Source organism: Solanum stenotomum, chromosome 4, assembly GCF_019186545.1.
Source record: "Solanum stenotomum isolate F172 chromosome 4, ASM1918654v1, whole genome shotgun sequence".
Classification (NCBI taxonomy): Eukaryota; Viridiplantae; Streptophyta; class Magnoliopsida; order Solanales; family Solanaceae; genus Solanum; species Solanum stenotomum.
This window is the reverse complement of record NC_064285.1, coordinates 3,621,246-3,637,910: the sequence shown is the minus strand read 5'-3', so window position 1 is coordinate 3,637,910 and position 16,665 is coordinate 3,621,246. Positions and strand designations below refer to the sequence as shown.

The 16,665-nt window shown below is 34.1% G+C and overlaps 2 protein-coding genes across 8 annotated transcripts; one reads left to right on the top strand and one right to left on the bottom strand.

Moving 5' to 3' along the window:
- The first annotated feature begins 6,236 nt into the window (after nucleotides 1-6,236).
- On the top strand, nucleotides 6,237-9,017 carry LOC125862412 (SUMO-conjugating enzyme SCE1-like). Its single transcript, XM_049542473.1, has 5 exons — nucleotides 6,237-6,390; nucleotides 6,526-6,609; nucleotides 8,310-8,462; nucleotides 8,561-8,674; nucleotides 8,789-9,017. The coding sequence occupies exons 1-5, from the start codon at nucleotides 6,322-6,324 to the stop codon at nucleotides 8,849-8,851; spliced, it is 483 nt and encodes a 160-aa protein (XP_049398430.1). The 5' UTR covers nucleotides 6,237-6,321; the 3' UTR covers nucleotides 8,852-9,017.
- A 17-nt stretch (nucleotides 9,018-9,034) lies between these two features.
- LOC125862410 (nuatigenin 3-beta-glucosyltransferase-like) lies at nucleotides 9,035-16,070 on the bottom strand. 7 transcript variants are annotated; one of them, XM_049542464.1, is made up of 3 exons: nucleotides 15,169-16,070; nucleotides 14,607-14,769; nucleotides 9,035-9,721 (listed from the first exon to the last, which is right to left on the bottom strand). In XM_049542464.1, exons 1-3 carry the CDS (start codon nucleotides 15,887-15,889, stop codon nucleotides 9,124-9,126), a joined length of 1,482 nt encoding a protein of 493 aa, XP_049398421.1. In that variant the 5' UTR covers nucleotides 15,890-16,070; the 3' UTR covers nucleotides 9,035-9,123. The 7 variants fall into 7 exon arrangements, with proteins under 7 accessions (XP_049398421.1, XP_049398427.1, XP_049398426.1 ...); XM_049542470.1 differs by lacking the exon at nucleotides 14,607-14,769 and adding an exon at nucleotides 12,148-12,629 and having other exon boundaries at nucleotides 9,035-9,390; XM_049542469.1 differs by having other exon boundaries at nucleotides 9,035-9,563; nucleotides 14,461-14,769; nucleotides 15,169-16,064.
- Nucleotides 16,071-16,665: the final 595 nt, after the last annotated feature.

Here is a 16,665-nt window from a genome sequence, read left to right as displayed (position 1 = left end):
TACAAAAGTACAAAAAACTTTACAAAACTATATATAATATGATACGTAATACGCACTGAAACAATATTTTTTTGTATCAATTTATGCTCCGACACTTTTTGAATTGCATATTTTCCTGTTTCATCATAAATTAATTATAATAACAACAAAATTATACACGCTCGTCATTATTTTTTCATACAAATATCATTCAGACAATACACTACAAAACAAATTTCATACAAAAAATAATATTTCATATTTCATACTCACTTAATACACATTTCAAACAACAATCATCTCATACCAATCTTATACATTTCTCATATCAAATAATTCATTACTCTCACACAAATTTATACACAAATGACAAAACATATATAATCAATAAAATTTCAAATTTAATACCAAATTAAAACACTTTTCATACATTTCTTCAAAAATCTAAATAACTTTTTAACACATTAGTGAACACACTTTCATACTAATTTCATTACATTTATACTACCAAATTTATTCAACATTTTACATTTAATTTATATTTTCAACAGTAATCAATTTTACAATTTTACTATACCTACTTAATCTACAACGATAAAACTATTTATATTTTATACATTTATACTCAAATCTTTCATATATTGCGCCTATTTCTCACGAAATCATGGTTTTGACAGTATACAAATTAATCAAGCAACAAAAAAAAAAACTTACCAAAACGTATTATGAACAAAATTAACAAAAACGTATTATGAACAAAAATTAACAAAAATAAATTTTGACCAATCACTAAACAATAATAAATACTAACCTGAAGGATCCCATATTTCACCATGTTTAATTAATATTGATACGTAGTTGTCCATCACAACAAAATCAAGATTTTTCAAAGAAAAAAAAAAACTTCAATTACTCGACAGTGAGAAGATTTTTGGCAGAAAATTGAAGAGAGAGAAACGTTGAAAAAAAAAAGGATAAAGTCAGAATTTTTAATTAAGTTTAAGTAATTTGAGTGAATTAAGGAAACTATTCTTAATTAGTTTGAATTCCTTAATTCGTGCTAATCAGTAATTATCTACACTCAATTCAAATTAAATTAACACCCTTATTTATGTTTTTTACCTTTTTGCCTTCAAAATTGTTTTTATCTTTGCTTTTTTTAATCTTTTTTTTAAAACAAATGTTTTCAATTATTAAAAACAACTTTTTTTTAATAAATTATTAGAACCTGAAATTTTTAATGTTATAACTTGAAAGTTTAAATCTACTGCTATAACTTGAAAATATTAATATAATATATGTCATATATGAAATTTTCACTAAAAAAAAGGAGAGGGAATATTAAATAATAAAACACGTTACATGTGCTAGGCGTAAATTATTAGTTTTATTTTCGAACTATTGACAACCTTAAAAACGTCCCTTTACTTGACTAACTGAATTTAAATACACCCCTAAATTCTCACCAAATTTAGGGGTGTTTTCAACAGTTCACTCGACTTTTTATTATGCGCCATATGTCATATGAGAGTTTGATACCACTTGCTATGTCATGTGGCAGATCGTGGATATGATCGAGTATATCTCAAAGTTTAGTTAGTCAAGTAGAGGAGTATTTTTAAGACTGTCAATAGTTCACGAACGAAACTAATAATGACATAATACATAAACATGACCCTTAACTTGGCTTCAGCTGACAACTATGACCTTTAACTTTGGGTGTACACAAATAGACTTAAACTTGCAAAAAATTGAATAAATAGACACATTCGTCATCCATGTCAATTTTGTGTCTTACGTGTATTATGTCATGTATGACAAGTGTGTTTACTTGTTTAATTTTATACAAGTTTAAATGTCGTACACACTCAAAGTTGGAAGGCATAGTTGTCTGTCAAAGCCAAGTTAAAAGTCATGTTTATGTATTATGTCAATAATAATTTGCACCAAATTTAGAATATTTCCAACCCCTCTCATAAATATATTAATAGAAAAACACATTCAACTTTAATTTGGGGGTAAATACACAAGTTATTAAAGAATTTAATCAAACACATAGTTTGCAAGAAGAATTATTGAATTCATTTTACTAGTCAAATAGTAGAATCACATATTTATGAAAAAGGAACCATTATTGAGCGACGTATCACAAATCCACCAACTCTTGCTCAGATAGTGATATCAAATCCCCGGTTACTATTGCGTTTATTGATTCAATGGAAGCAACGGCACAGAATGCCCAACAACACCTTGGTTCATTTCATCGAGTTGGTAGCTGGTTAGAGTTATGCAAGTATTAGTATGTAGATACGTATTATTTTATGTAGGATTAATTTCTTCAAAACTTATATATTTATTAGTCATGCAAGTTTCAACATTGTCAACTAACCAAACATCATATTAATTTTATACTATCAAATAACTTATTTCTTATCTATCTATCAGATAATGTTGTATAAGTTATACAAAAAGTAATATATATATATATATATGTATGTATAACTTATTTTTTATCCATCTACCAAATGACTTAGGGTTGCAACATTACACTCTACTTAACTAACTGAACTTAAATACCTCCAATCTTGAAACATAAGTGAAATACACTCTTGAATTTTTGTCAAGTTTAGGAGTATTTTCAATTCTTTTTTCGAGCTTTATTAAGAGTTCCATAATCTTATAAGAGTATGAGACTACTTGCTATGTCATTTGATAGAACGGGGTGAATTTGAATTTAGTTAGTCAAGTATAGAATTGTTCTTAAGACTGCCAATAATTCGAGAACAAAACTAATAAATTTATGATAAATTTAAGAATGTTTTCAATACTTGTCTTGATTTTTTTCCCCAAAGTCTATTAGAGGACGGACTACAAGAGAACAAAACCAAAGAGGCTGCGGGTAACAACTTTTTTTATATACCGTATATATTTAGAAAGATGTTAAAACATTTTAGAACAAATTAGTTTTCCAATTAATATTTTGTAGAGGAATTACTTAATCGATTAATTAATATTTATCAATTTAAAGAGTATGTGAACTTTCAATAAAGGTTAATTTGATTACATTGTTCGAAGGATGAAGCCTCAAGGAATTTCAATGAATCCACTGGTAAAAACGACATTTATGAACTCGAGGTCATGACTAATGATCTCAATTACGGCAATAAAATGGATGTCAATATCATGCTAGATTACCCGAGTGAAAAATGATACATATTCAGAGGTCCAGAGCTTCGAAAAAATTGTGGACACCAATAAAGAAAATAATGTTGTTGATGAAGTTGACGATAATACAATATCATCGGAACCAGCTATGTGTAAAGAAACACTTATCGCGTCTTCACAATTTTTTGGTGCAATTCAAGAAGACAACACCGAAACTTTTGAATGAGAAAAGTTAGAGATGAGTTTCAACTAAATTTAAATTTTAACAAAATGCAAAAAAACACTAGAATCATATATCACTGATTGTCTTAGATATTTTTATAAATTTAAGGAATTATCAATTTATAATAGTGATGAGACCATATATTTATATAGGCGTCTTTCAAAAATATATGTATTTAGATTGAGTTACGATCTCAACCTGTGATTTAGAAGTTCCGGCCAGAGAGCTTGATCTAAGCAAGGATATGATCTTATTATGATATCGTAATCAATGATTTTTTCCATTAACTTCAATCGGGACTAAAGAAAAATATTATCTTATAGAGCTTATTAATTTACCGAATATTAATTTAGAGAGATTCTACTGTATTATTATTTACTATTTATATAAGTATATTATTTACTATATCATGTACTTCAATTACACCACAATTTTATCCTAATTACCTTTTTTTTTTTCCTTTTCATGAATGTTTTCTATAATATTTTGTCATAACTCATAACATAGCTTCACTTCTATTATTATTTTTTATCTGCTTTGAATTATTTTTTTCTTGAGTTGAAAACATTTGTCAAAAACAGTCTTTCGGTCAAAATTTATGTCGGATCTAACTAGATTCTTGCTAAATTACAAATTCTTGTGAGTTTAATGTCCAACTCTTCGAGTCATTTTATTATTTGTATAACCACGTACATTTGCGTGTAGTAAAATAAATCAGTCTCTTTATGAAAAAGAGTAACATTTAATTAACTTACCACAATCTCCTTCATCCTTAACATCAACAATAACACTTTTTTTTCTCAAGTCAACTGATTCCGGCAAGTTATCCCTAACTTTAGGAAGATACCGATCGTTTTTGTTCTTCGACAACTTTCTCCGGTCACCGGAACTTTTAGCACCCAAGTAAATCAACTTGTACTCCTCATTAGCTAGTCAGATTGGTGAATTTCGTTAATCCTAGCTTATAACTCTGATTCAGAACAGAATTATGTTCATCTATGTATTTCAAGTTATGTTTAAAGATCTGAAATCTGTTGTCCTTTTCGTCTAAGGCATTGTACGATTTTTCGTGCTTAATTAGCCACGACTCGTACAATGCCGTGACTTTATCGTCGGTTCGACGATGAATATAGGATAAAGTGGAGAAGATGAGCATTAGAGATATGGTGAGAGTTGAGCTGTGTGATGCCATAATTAGTATGACCTTCCTTTCATTTTTATTTGTACACTATATAAAAAACATATTTTAACTTTTATTTGATATACGAAAACATGTGGTTCACTTTAAACGTTTACTAAGTAAACCTTTTTTGATTGGATAAACAAAATCAACTTATAAACTAAAATTTGACACTTAGATAGAGGAGAAAGTAGAAAAAAAATCGTTATAAGCTATTATTATCCAATAAATTCATTGCAACACCATAAACAATGAGTCTTCTATCTCGCTTATCTACCCGACAAATCGATCCCTAGGAAACCTTCGAAAGGACTGTTGTTCGATGTGTACACAAAAGTGATCAAAAGAATGAATGATCACTAGAGTGGAAAAGCAATATAAATTGGTTCCATACGATATTTTCTATCTTCGTAATGAGAATATTTTTTTGAAATAGACAAAAAAAGATAAAAAAAAATAGAACAAACATACTGAAACGATGAAAATACATAAACATAATCTCAAAATATCCATGTCATCCTTTGAACCAAGCAACTTGTAAACATGAGATATGGGTCCCATTCATCCAAAATTACAGTGAAACGGTCCAAAATAATTTTTTGGGCCGTTTATCACGTCCATTAAGAAAAAATAATGAAACTAGACAAAATTAACAATTTATTTATGAAAAATAATTTTAAAAATATTCTAAAAAAAGGTACTAATATGTTGTTTTTATAATAAACTTTTTCCCTCCCTCCCTTACCTCTCTCTTGCCCTCTCCTCTCTCTCTGTACCCTTCCCCTCTCTTCCTTCAATTGTATTTGTATTTGTACGAATATAATACTCTTTCATCCTCTCTGTCAAATGTATTTATATTCAATCAAAGAGAGGATGAACATAGTTGTCTTCGTTGTATTAAAAGGAAAGTGATCAACTAATATGGAAAGGAGGTTTTGCAATCACATTTTAGTGATGCATAATCACGAAGAAGGCACCAATACTAGAAAACGGTATCTACTGAATTGCCTAGGGTAATATATGACAGTAAAAGTGCGTTCGATCCAAAGAATAATATTTTTCATGAAAAATGTTTTTTTTTTTAAATAAGTGAATTGACTTTTTTTTGTGTGTGTGTTAGATATGTATGTAAAGAAAAGTTAAATTAAAATTATTTATATATAATCAGAATAAATATTATGAGAAGTAGAGGTTGAGTAGTGAAGGCATGATGTCGTATGTATGGGGCTACGGGAAGTTGAGGGGAATGAAGGACATAATCTGACATGTCACTTGTAAAACTTTTTTTTAAAAATTTAGATTGACAATATTATTTTACTCATTTTAAAAGCAATTTAATTTCCTAAAAAATATATTAGAATAATAAGCTAAATATGGAGGTATATCTCTTAATTAATATATTTGTTATATTAAATTATATAATCATAATAAATTGAATTAATTTGATAAATTGATGTTTTCATAAATCACATCATCATAATAGATTGAATTAATTTGACATATTCATAATAAATTGAATTAATTTGATAAATTGATGTTTTCATAAATCACATCATCATAATAAATTGAATTAATTTGACATAAATTGAGGATGAATAAATTTTATTTTATTTTTTGTGAATAAATATTTGAATTAATGTTGGATTATCAAAATTCAAATCCAACTAGGATTACATCTTACAATTACAAACTTAAAAACCCTTTTATTTTCCTCTTTGCCTATTCTTAATTTCATCGTTCAAAATTTTCAGAGAAAGCAAAAAAGGGGGCAAAAATGTCTGACGGAATCGCACGTGGTCGTCTTGCTGAGGAGCGCAAATCATGGCGGAAGAATCATCCACATGTACTCTCTCTACCCTTTTTGATTATTTTTTTTTCGCTAAAAGTACTTTTTTGTGTGCTTTATCAATGCACATTAATGGATTTTAAGAGTCTGTTGATTTGATGGTTCGATGGGTATCTTCTCTGTTTTCTTTAGGGTTTTGTGGCTAGGCCGGAAACTGGTGCAGATGGGTCTGTCAATTTGATGGTGTGGCATTGTTCTATCCCTGGAAAAGCCAAGGTGAGTAAAGTTTCTTGCTTTTCATGACTAATTTCAAGTTTTGTAATTTTTGTATGGATGGTTTATTAGTAGTGAAATTGGGGAAGTTAGAATATATATATATGAATTAATCATGACAATTAATAAAAGAGTGTCCGCTTGTGTGAGGTCGTTCACATTGTTTGTTCCAAGTAGGGGTGACAAAATCAAACCCAACCCGTCTAACTTGTCCAATCCGTTTAAGTTTGGACGGGTTATTGACCTGCTCATTCATTACCTCAACCCATTATTGATATGTAAGTCGAATTGGCTCAAAGAAAAATAATAATTTTATTAGATACTAAAGTAATTTAAAAGAACAAATAAAATAATTAAACCTAGTAAAAATTGGGGTTGGGTTGGGTTGGGTCTTGACCTGTTATATAACACATTAACTAACCTGTTTTGATCCAAGCAAATTTGGGTTGAGTTGAGTTTTGACCCAATTGTTGTCATAACCCATTATGACTTACCCAAATTTGACTCAACCCGCCCAGTTGTGACCGCTAGTTCCAGGTCTAGATAGAGGAGTAGGGTTGAGGTAGGTTGGCAGCTATAGTGAAACTTGTCAATTTATGATGAATTTTCATAATTGATAAAAGCGTATAAAACATATGTATATTCAGTGGTTTGGTGCAAATTCCTCGTCCGTGAATGGAATTTTTGGGCTAGAATTTGTCTACTTCTTTTAGCAACTTATTGTTGATCATTTTTCCTTGCTTTGGTGTTGAAAATTAGTGGTTTTATGCTGTAATTAACTTTAATTCATAGGTTCATGAGGGTGTTTATTGATTCTATGTTATGAGAATTGTGAAGAAAAGATTGTGCAATCTAATTAATATTTAGACACATCAATTTGGATATTTACGCGGCAATTATAGAAAGTATTCTATTAGATTAGTCGTGACTTGAGAAATTACACTATATGTTTGAAATAACAACACACCCAATGTGACCAATAAGTGGGGTTTGGGGGTAGAGTAGAGTGCGCTTAGGTCCTTGTGTGAGGTAGAGAAATTGTTTCCGATAGACTACAATCAGGTATCCGTGTCTCTCTTTGGTACAAAAACCTTTGAAAGTGTTCACAAAATTCATCTTACTGAATTATTCACAGAGTTTGTAGTCGTCAGTTATGGACCTTAAAGCAATTTGTGTTGCATTTTGAGAGTCACTCAAGTCCTTGAACTCTGTCGCAATTTTCTAAACAAAGAAAGTTATAACCTTACAGCATTGTTAGGTAAGTATGACTCCCTGGATTTAATATAGGGAGTAAGAAGAATATGATCTTCGCGAGGATGTAAAAGTCCATTTTCTTAAAGTACCATAAGGTTTGAACTTCAATTGCTTTGGTGTATATAAATTGCATAAAAATGACCGGATGTTTTGTTGAAATGCTTTTAGTTTCATAGGTTAGTTGCGTAAATAATCATGGGATATTCTTTCCACATTTCATGCGAAAGGATGTTTTGTTGAAATGCTTTGAGTTTCTGAACGATACTCTAATAAGTGCTGTACACTTTTGGAAAGTTTTATTACGTTTAATCCTTTACGGTTTGATGTGAAACATATTCTTGCTTCTGCAAGTCTTTACGGTGTTGAAACTCTGCTTTCCCCTTCCCTCAGTTCTTTCCTCTAATATTTGTCAGCAATAGTGATATGATATTTTAACTGGTATGGTACAGACTGACTGGGAAGGCGGCTTCTATCCAATAACAATGAACTTCAGCGAAGACTTCCCTAGCAAACCACCCAAGTGCAAGTTTCCTCAAGGTTTCTTTCATCCTAATGTCTATCCATCGGGAACAATATGTTTGTCTATCCTCAATGAGGACAGTGTAAGTTATTGTCGTTGTTATTTTGTTAGTATTGTCAATTGGTATATCGGTTTCGAGATGACTCTTATGATTATTCCGTTGGTTATATTCTTGTTTAGGGGTGGAGGCCTGCCATTACAGTTAAACAAATTTTGGTGGGCATCCAAGATTTGCTTGATCAGCCAAACCCCAGTGATCCAGCACAAACAGAAGGTTTTCAGCTATACATGCAGGTAACTACTCGAGCTTGATGTGTACTTCACTGAACTTTTTCAGGAAAAAAATTAAGTTTGCATTTTGATTTTGATTTTAACTTGTCGTTACTATATGTGACCTTGCTTTTGCAGGATGGTGCTGAGTACAAGAAACGAGTGAGACAGCAGGCCAAGCAGTATCCAGCTCTTGTCTAACATTAGTTAGTTATTAATTATACAATTATGCGACATTGTTAGTCCTCATTGACATGGTGGCCGTTTGGCTAATTTGGTGCTTATCTTCTTTATGATTGAACAATGAATATAGTCAGTGTGCAACATGCATGCTGTCTGTTATTTTGACAATGTGATTAGTCTATTGATTTTATTTTATTATCTTGTCTTGTGATACATTATACAAGCAAGGTTAACGTCCTTGATGCTTATTGTAGGAAGGTTAAGGAGTGCTTACTGCATTGAATTTTCAATTACACTTCCAAGGTGCCAAAAACATGGCATTTGAGCTCCTCTATTAGTGCAGTTAGATGATTGTAAGAAGAGCCTCCTTTTTCCACAGCCCTCTTAATCATTGTTTCGACATCTTTTGCTCTACTTCTGATCTTTTCACTTTCCTTGGAGGTGTTCATCAATATTTTCACACTCGCCTCGATCTTCTCCTTGTTGACAATTGTATCCGTGATGTCAAAAGTACTGTGGCACACCTCTGCCCCAACTCTAACCCCACATCCAAGAACCTCCACCAGCTTCTCATTGTAGAACTGCTCCGCGAACAAGGGCCATGTCAGCATTGGCACTCCGACTGTAAGAGATTCTAGGATGGAGTTCCAACCACAATGAGTCATGAACGCTCCAGTTGCTGGATGGTTCAAGATCTTCAGCTGTGGCACCCATCCTCTGACTATCAAACCTTTCTTGTTTGTAAGCATTTTTTCCTTAAAGCTAGTAGGCATCCAGCTTTCTTGCTCATTTTCTTGGGGTTTGTCTCCCTTCTTTACCACCCAAAGAAACGATGAATTCGAGGCCTCAAGAGCCAAGGCAATTTCATAGAGCTGAGCATCAGAAAACCTGCCCATACTTCCGAAACAAATGTACACAACAGAGTTTAGTTCTTGAGAATCAAGCCAACTTAGGCAGCTGTGTCGCTCTTGAACTGAAGTGTTCCTTGAATTGCTTGCTTCTTCTCTCTTTGAAAAATGAAACAAAGGACCAATCAACCATGGTTTTTTACCTTTGATTTCCTTGTAAAGCTCAGCGTAAGTAGACTCCAGGTCATAGATAGTGTCATGAATCACGGCATAGCTTCGAGGTTCTGATTCTTTAATTCTCTTCATCATTTCCCAGTATGGTCCTTCAGGTTTGGTTTTAATACCCTCTGGCAATTGAGATCTTTTCATTTCAATCTGATCTGGTAAACCCGGAATCAAGAAACTTTCTGAATCCGAACTTACCTTCTCATGAGGCGTATGCACGTTCAAACAATGTTCAACACAGTGGTACATAAGATTATGTGGATAAAATGTAACTCTAGGAATCTTCAGTTGCTCAGCTACGTCCACCGTCCATGTAAGGCACACATCTGAAATAATGCAATGAGGACGAAGCTCAACAATAAGATCTTCGATTGGTTTCTGAAGCAAAGCAATTCCCATAAATAACATAGCCGTTTCTGAGGCAGTGACTGCAGTGAAGTTTTCGATCCCTTCTGGTAAGCCTACTTCCTCAGATGGGAACTTGAGTTTGTGGATGAAGATCTGGTTGCCAGAATCCTTGATAGAGGACTCGAAAAGGAGGGCATTAGAGTGTGTGGTTATAATGCTAACTTTGACTCCATGGCTAGCAAAAAGTCTAGCTATATCAACTAAGGGGATTATATGACTTGGTGTAAAGTATGGAACAAAAACTACATAGAGTTCACTATTTTCTTGTGCCATTAGTGCTTACCTAAGAATGGCAGAAGTAGGGTGAGAAACAACTGAAAATGTTACTAACCTTATATTAGATTCAGACATATCATAGATAGCATAAGAAGTCATGTTTTGTTTTGTTAGATCATGTGAAAAACATTAAAATGCAAGGTATGTTTCTTTAACAAATCTTAATTTGGATTTAGTTTTATGTTCAATCTATATATTGAATGGTTCTCCTGAGTTAGGTTTCTGTAGAGAAGTCATGAAAGGGAGATGTGGGCCGCAAAATACTACTCTCTCTGTTTCAATTTATGTGATGTTGTTTGATTTGACACGAAGTTTAAAAAAGTAAATATGTAATAGATGTTTGTGTGGCCGTAAATCACCCAATTGTTACTAAATATAGAAATGTGTTATTCTTGTTGGGACTGACTAAAAGGAAATGTGTGTCACATAAATTGTGACTGAGCGAACACGTGGTCCTACAAAGTGAGGTAGGGATCAAACGTTTAAAGTGAGTAGTTGAAATAATGTTGCTTTTCATGAGCAATTAAGAAACACAAATTCAATCACTCTGTAGTAGGTGTAGCATGAGTACAAAAAATGATGTGTACCGCAGAGTGGTAAGCGTTAGTGAATAGACAACATTACGTTTACTTGTACACTTATGCAGTTGTCATAGTTTAAGCTCAAAAATGTCACAGCTCTTGTTTGATATTTGTGCCTTTCGAACTATATAATTATGCAGCACTGCATAGGGCCTGTGGCAAATTTGGTGTGTACTTCTTTATGTTTTGACGATGAATATAGTCTGTGTGTGTGACATGCATACTGTCATTTTTTCAGCGCGGTTGGTCCATTATTTCAGTTTTTACTCGCGATTTATTAGACGAAAGCTCTGTTCTTTTGTGCTAACAATCTTTCAGTTGCTGATTGTAGAATGCACCTGGACAAAACATAATAAACTTCTCATTTGATAAGTGAGTTTTCTTCATGTATTATCACATATTTTGCTGTCGCAAAGCTATATTTGAGAGAAGGGAAATCATTGTTTACAGATTCACCTAGTTTCATTTTCTTATTTGGTGGATCCCTTGTTTGAAACACTCTTAAGAGTTTTTTGTCTATAAAAGATCGCTTCAAGCAACAACAACGACATACCTAGTGTAGTCCCATAAGTGGAGACTGAGGAAAAGATTGCTTGAAACATAACATGTTATTTCGTTTTTTTTCCTTTTCTTCTGTCATGTAATGCACGAGGAGGCGTGGTGCTTATTGTAGGAAAAATAAGGAGAGCTCAATGCATTAAGTTTTCAGTTACTCTTTCGAGGTGCCAAAAACATGGTACTTGAGCTCCTCTATTAATGCCTTTAGATGATTATGAGAAGAACCTTCTTTCTCCACAGCCCTGTTAATCATTGCTTCGACGTCTTTTGCTCTACTTTTGACCATTTCACTTTCCCCGGAGGTGTTCATCAACGTCTTCAAACTCGCCTCTATTTTCTCTTTATTGACAATCGTATCCTTGATGTCAAAAGTACTGTGCTGCACCTCTGCCCCGACCCTGACTCCGCATCCAAGAACCTCCACCAGCTTCTCATTGTAGAACTGCTCCGCGAACAATGGCCATGTCAGCATTGGCACTCCGGCTGTAAGAGATTCCAGGGTAGAGTTCCAGCCACAGTGAGTCATGAACGCTCCGGTTGCTGGATGGTTCAAGATCATCAGCTGTGGCACCCATCCTCTGACTATCAAACATTTCTTGTTTGTAAGCATTTTTTCCTTGAAGCTAGAAGGCATCCAGCTTTCTTGGGGTTCGTCTCCCTTCCTTACCACCCAAAGAAACGATGAATTCGAGGCCTCAAGAGCCAAGGCAATTTCAGTAAACTGAGCATCAGAGAACCTCCCCATACTTTCGAAACAAATGTACACAACAGAGTTTGGATCTTGAGAATCAAGCCAACTCAAGCAGCTGTGTCGCTCTTGATGTTGAGTATTTCTTGAATTGTTCGCCTCTTCCCTCTTTGAAAAATGAAACAAAGGACCAATAAGCCACGGCTTTTTACCTTTGATTTCTTGATAAAGCTCAGCATAACTCGGCTCTAGATCATAGATGGTGTTGTGAATCATAGCATAGCTCCGAGGTTCTGATTCTTTAATTCTCTTCATCAGCTCCCAATATGGTCCTTCAGATTTAGTTTTAATATTTTCAGGCAATTGAGATCTTTTCATTTCTATCTGGTCTGGTAAACCAGGAATCAAGAAACTTTCTGAATCCGAACTTACCTTCTCATGAGGTGTATACAACTTCAAACAATGGTCAACACACTGGTACATAACATTAGTCGGATAAAACGTAAGTCTAGGAATCTTCAATTGCTCTGCTAAATCCACAGTCCATGGGAAAAACATGTCTGAAACAATGCAATGAGGACGAAGCTCGAAAATAAGACTTTCCATTGGTTTTTAAAGCAGAAGAATTCCCATAAATACATCTATAGCCATTTCTTTGCTAGTGGCAGCACTGAAGTTTTCGATCCCTTCAGGTATGCCTACTTCAGCTGATGGGAATTTGAGTTTGTGGACGAATATTTCATGGCCTAATTCAGTAGCATGATCGATTGAGGACTCGAAAAGGATGGCGTTGTAGGGGGTGGTGATGATACTAACTTTAACACCATGACTAGCAAAAAGTCTAGCCATATATATCAACTAAAGGGATCATATGACTTAGTGTGAAGTGTGGAACGAAAACTACATGAAGTATTTCACCATTTTTTTGTGCCATGACTGAACTTGAAGAAGGGATTGGAACTCACTTAACAACTTAAAATGTTACTAACTTAATATTAGATTCAGACATATTACAGATAGCCTAAAAAAGTCATGAAAAAGCCATTAAAATACTAAGTATGTTTCTTCAAGGGATCTTATCTTGGATTATTATTATATTCAATCAGTACACTGAGTGGTACTCCCTATGTTATCTTTCTGCAGAGCAGTTCAATTAAATTTATTATAAAAAGCCTGACATGAAAAAATACATTATTTTTCATGTCAGGGAAACATGGACTTCATTAGAGCTAGGCATGAATGCTAAAAAATAGAAAAATCGGATCGAACCGAATTAATTCGATTCTTTGGTTATTCGGTTTAAGAGTTCCAGTTCTTCTATGTGTCAATTTTATTCCCAGCTCAAGTTATACAGACTCATAGCTTCATTTTCATATTTGGTAGATCCCTTGTTTGAAACACTCTTTAAGAGCTTTTTGTCTATAAAAAGATTGCTTGAAACAACAACATACTCAGTGTAGTCCCACAAGTGATGTTTGGGGAAAAGATTGCTCGAAACATAACTTGTTATTTCGTTTCACCTTTTCTTGTGTTATGTAATGCATGCGAGGCATGATGCTAATTTTAGGAAAAATAAGTAGAGCTCAGAATGTTAAATTTCTTACTACTCTTCTGATAAGCCAAAAGCATGACACTTGATCTCCTGTATTAATGTTGTTAGATGATTATAAGAAGAACCTCCTTTCTCCACAGCCCTGTTAATCATTGCTTCGACGTCTTTTGCTCTACTTTTGATCATTTCACTTTCCCCGGAGGTGTTCATCAACGTCTTCAAACTCGCCTCTATCTTCTCTTTATTGACAATCGTATCCTTGATGTCAAAAGTACTGTGCCACACCTCTGCCCCGACCCTGACTCCACATCCAAGAACCTCCACCAGCTTCTCATTGTAGAACTGCTCCGCGAACAATGGCCATGTCAGCATTGGCACTCCGGCTGTAAGAGATTCCAGGGTGGAATTCCAGCCACAATGAGTCATGAACACCCCGGTTGCTGGATGGTTCAAGATCTTCAGTTGTGGCACCCATTCTCTGACTATCAAACCTTTCTTGTTTGTAAGCATTTTTTCCTTGAAGCTAGAAGGCATCCAGCTTTCTTGGGGTTCGTCTCCCTTCCTTACCACCCAAAGAAACGATGAATTCGAGGCCTCAAGAGCCAAGGCAATTTCAGTAAGCTGAGCATCAGAGAACCTCCCCATACTTCCGAAACAAATGTACACAACAGAGTTTGGATCTTGAGAATCAAGCCAACTCAAGCAGCTGTGTCGCTCTTGATCTTGAGTATTTCTTGAATTGCTTGCCTCTTCCCTCTTTGAAAATTGAAACAAAGGACCAATAAGCCACGGTTTTTTACCTTTGATTTCTTGATAAAGCNTCATGAACACCCCGGTTGCTGGATGGTTCAAGATCTTCAGTTGTGGCACCCATTCTCTGACTATCAAACCTTTGCTGTTTGTAAGCATCTTTTCCTTGAAGCTAGTAGGCATCCAGCTTTCTTGGGGTTCATCTCCCTTCCTTACCACCCAAAGAAACGATGAATTCGAGGCCTCAAGAGCCAAGGCGATTTCAGTAAGCTGAGCATCAGAAAACCTCCCCATTCTTCCGAAACAAATGTACACAACAGAGTTTGGTTCTTGAGAATCAAGCCAACTCAAGCAGCTGTGTCGCTCTTGATCATGAGTATTTCTTGAATTGCTTGCCTCTTCCCTCTTTGAAAAATGAAACAAAGGACCAATAAGCCACGGTTTTTTACCTTTGATTTCTTGATAAAGCTCAGCATAACTCGGCTCTAGATCATAGATAGTGTCGTGAATCATAGCATAGCTCCGAGGTTCTGATTCTTTAATTCTCTTCATCATTTCCCAGTATGGTCCTTTGGGATTGATTTTAATAACATTTTCTGAAAGTTGAGATCTTTTCATTTCAATCTGATCTGGTAAACCCGGAATCAAGAAACTTTCTGAATCCGAACTTACCTTCTCATGAGGTGTATACAACTTCAAACAATGTTCAACACAGTGTAACATAAGATTATTCGGATAAAACGTAAGTCTAGGTATGTTCAGTTGCTCTGCCACATCTACAGTCCATGGGAAAAACATGTCTGAAACAATGCAATGAGGACGAAGCTCAAAAATAAGACTTTCCATTGGTTTTTGAAGCAGAGGAATTCCCATAAATACACCTATAGCCATTTCTTTGCTAGTGACTGCACTGAAGTTTTCTATCCCTTCAGGTATGCCTACTTCAGCTGATGGGAATTTGAGTTTGTGGACGAATATTTCGTGGCCTAATTCAGTAGCATGATCGATTGAGGACTCGAAAAGGATGGCGTTGTAGGGGGTGGTGATGATACTAACTTTGACACCATGACTAGCAAAAAGTCTAGCTATATCAACTAAAGGGATCATATGACTTGGTGTGAAGTACGGAACGAAAACTACATGAAGTAATTCACCATTTTTTTGTGCCATGAGTGAACTTGAAGAAGGGATGGAAACTCACTAAACAATGGTAAGAAGTAGGGTGAGAAACAACTAAAAATGTTACTAACCTAATATTAGATTCAAACATATCCCAGAGAGCCTAAAAAAGTCACGGAAAAACATTAAAATACAATGTATGTTTCTTCAAGGAATCTTATTTTGGATTAGTTTTTCTATTCAATCAATACATTGAGTGGTTCTCCATGTGTTTGCAGAGCAGTTGAAAGGGAGATGTGGGCCGCAAACTACTTAGTACTACTCCATCCGTTTTAATTTATTTGTTGTTTGGCTTGGCACGACGTTTAAGTAAGAAAGAAAGACTTTTGAAACTAGTAGTCTAAAACAAGTTATAGATATTTGTGTGGCTATAAATTGTCCCATTAGGATGAAATGAACATTTTAAAGTAAACTACTAGTTATTAAATATAGAAATGTGTCGTTCTTTTTTAGATAGACTAAAAAGGAAAATGTGACAGGTAATATGTGGTCCTACAAAGTATAAAAATCAATGTGTACCCCAATAAGTATCATAGACAGCTCCCAGTGTTACTGTTGAGAAACTTCCCGAAAAACCGAAAACTTTCATTAAAGGTGTGTTCCGTAGGAAAATGTTTTTCATGGAAAATATTTTCTAATAAAACTATTTCTAGAAAAACAAGTGGTTTCTTACTTATTTTCCTCTGTTTGATATGCAAGTAAAAAAATATTATTCTAAAAGCATTTGTATATATAAGACAAAATTATGAGAATAGAATGGAGGGGAG

Coding starts and splice junctions, on each gene's coding strand:
- LOC125862412 (XM_049542473.1), top strand. CDS start 6,322: ATGTCTGACGGAATCGCACGTGGTCGTCTTGCTGAGGAGCGCAAATCA. Junction 6,610..8,309: donor CTATCCCTGGAAAAGCCAAG/GTGAGTAAAGTT, acceptor GGTATGGTACAG/ACTGACTGGGAAGGCGGCTT. Junction 8,675..8,788: donor GTTTTCAGCTATACATGCAG/GTAACTACTCGA, acceptor TTGCTTTTGCAG/GATGGTGCTGAGTACAAGAA.
- LOC125862410 (XM_049542464.1), bottom strand. CDS start 15,889: ATGGCACAAAAAAATGGTGAATTACTTCATGTAGTTTTCGTTCCGTAC. Junction 14,770..15,168: donor GCTTTATCAAGAAATCAAAG/GTAAAAAACCGT, acceptor AAGAAATCAAAG/GTAAAAAACCGTGGCTTATT. Junction 9,722..14,606: donor TGTTTCGGAAGTATGGGGAG/GTTCTCTGATGC, acceptor AAGTATGGGCAG/GTTTTCTGATGCTCAGCTCT.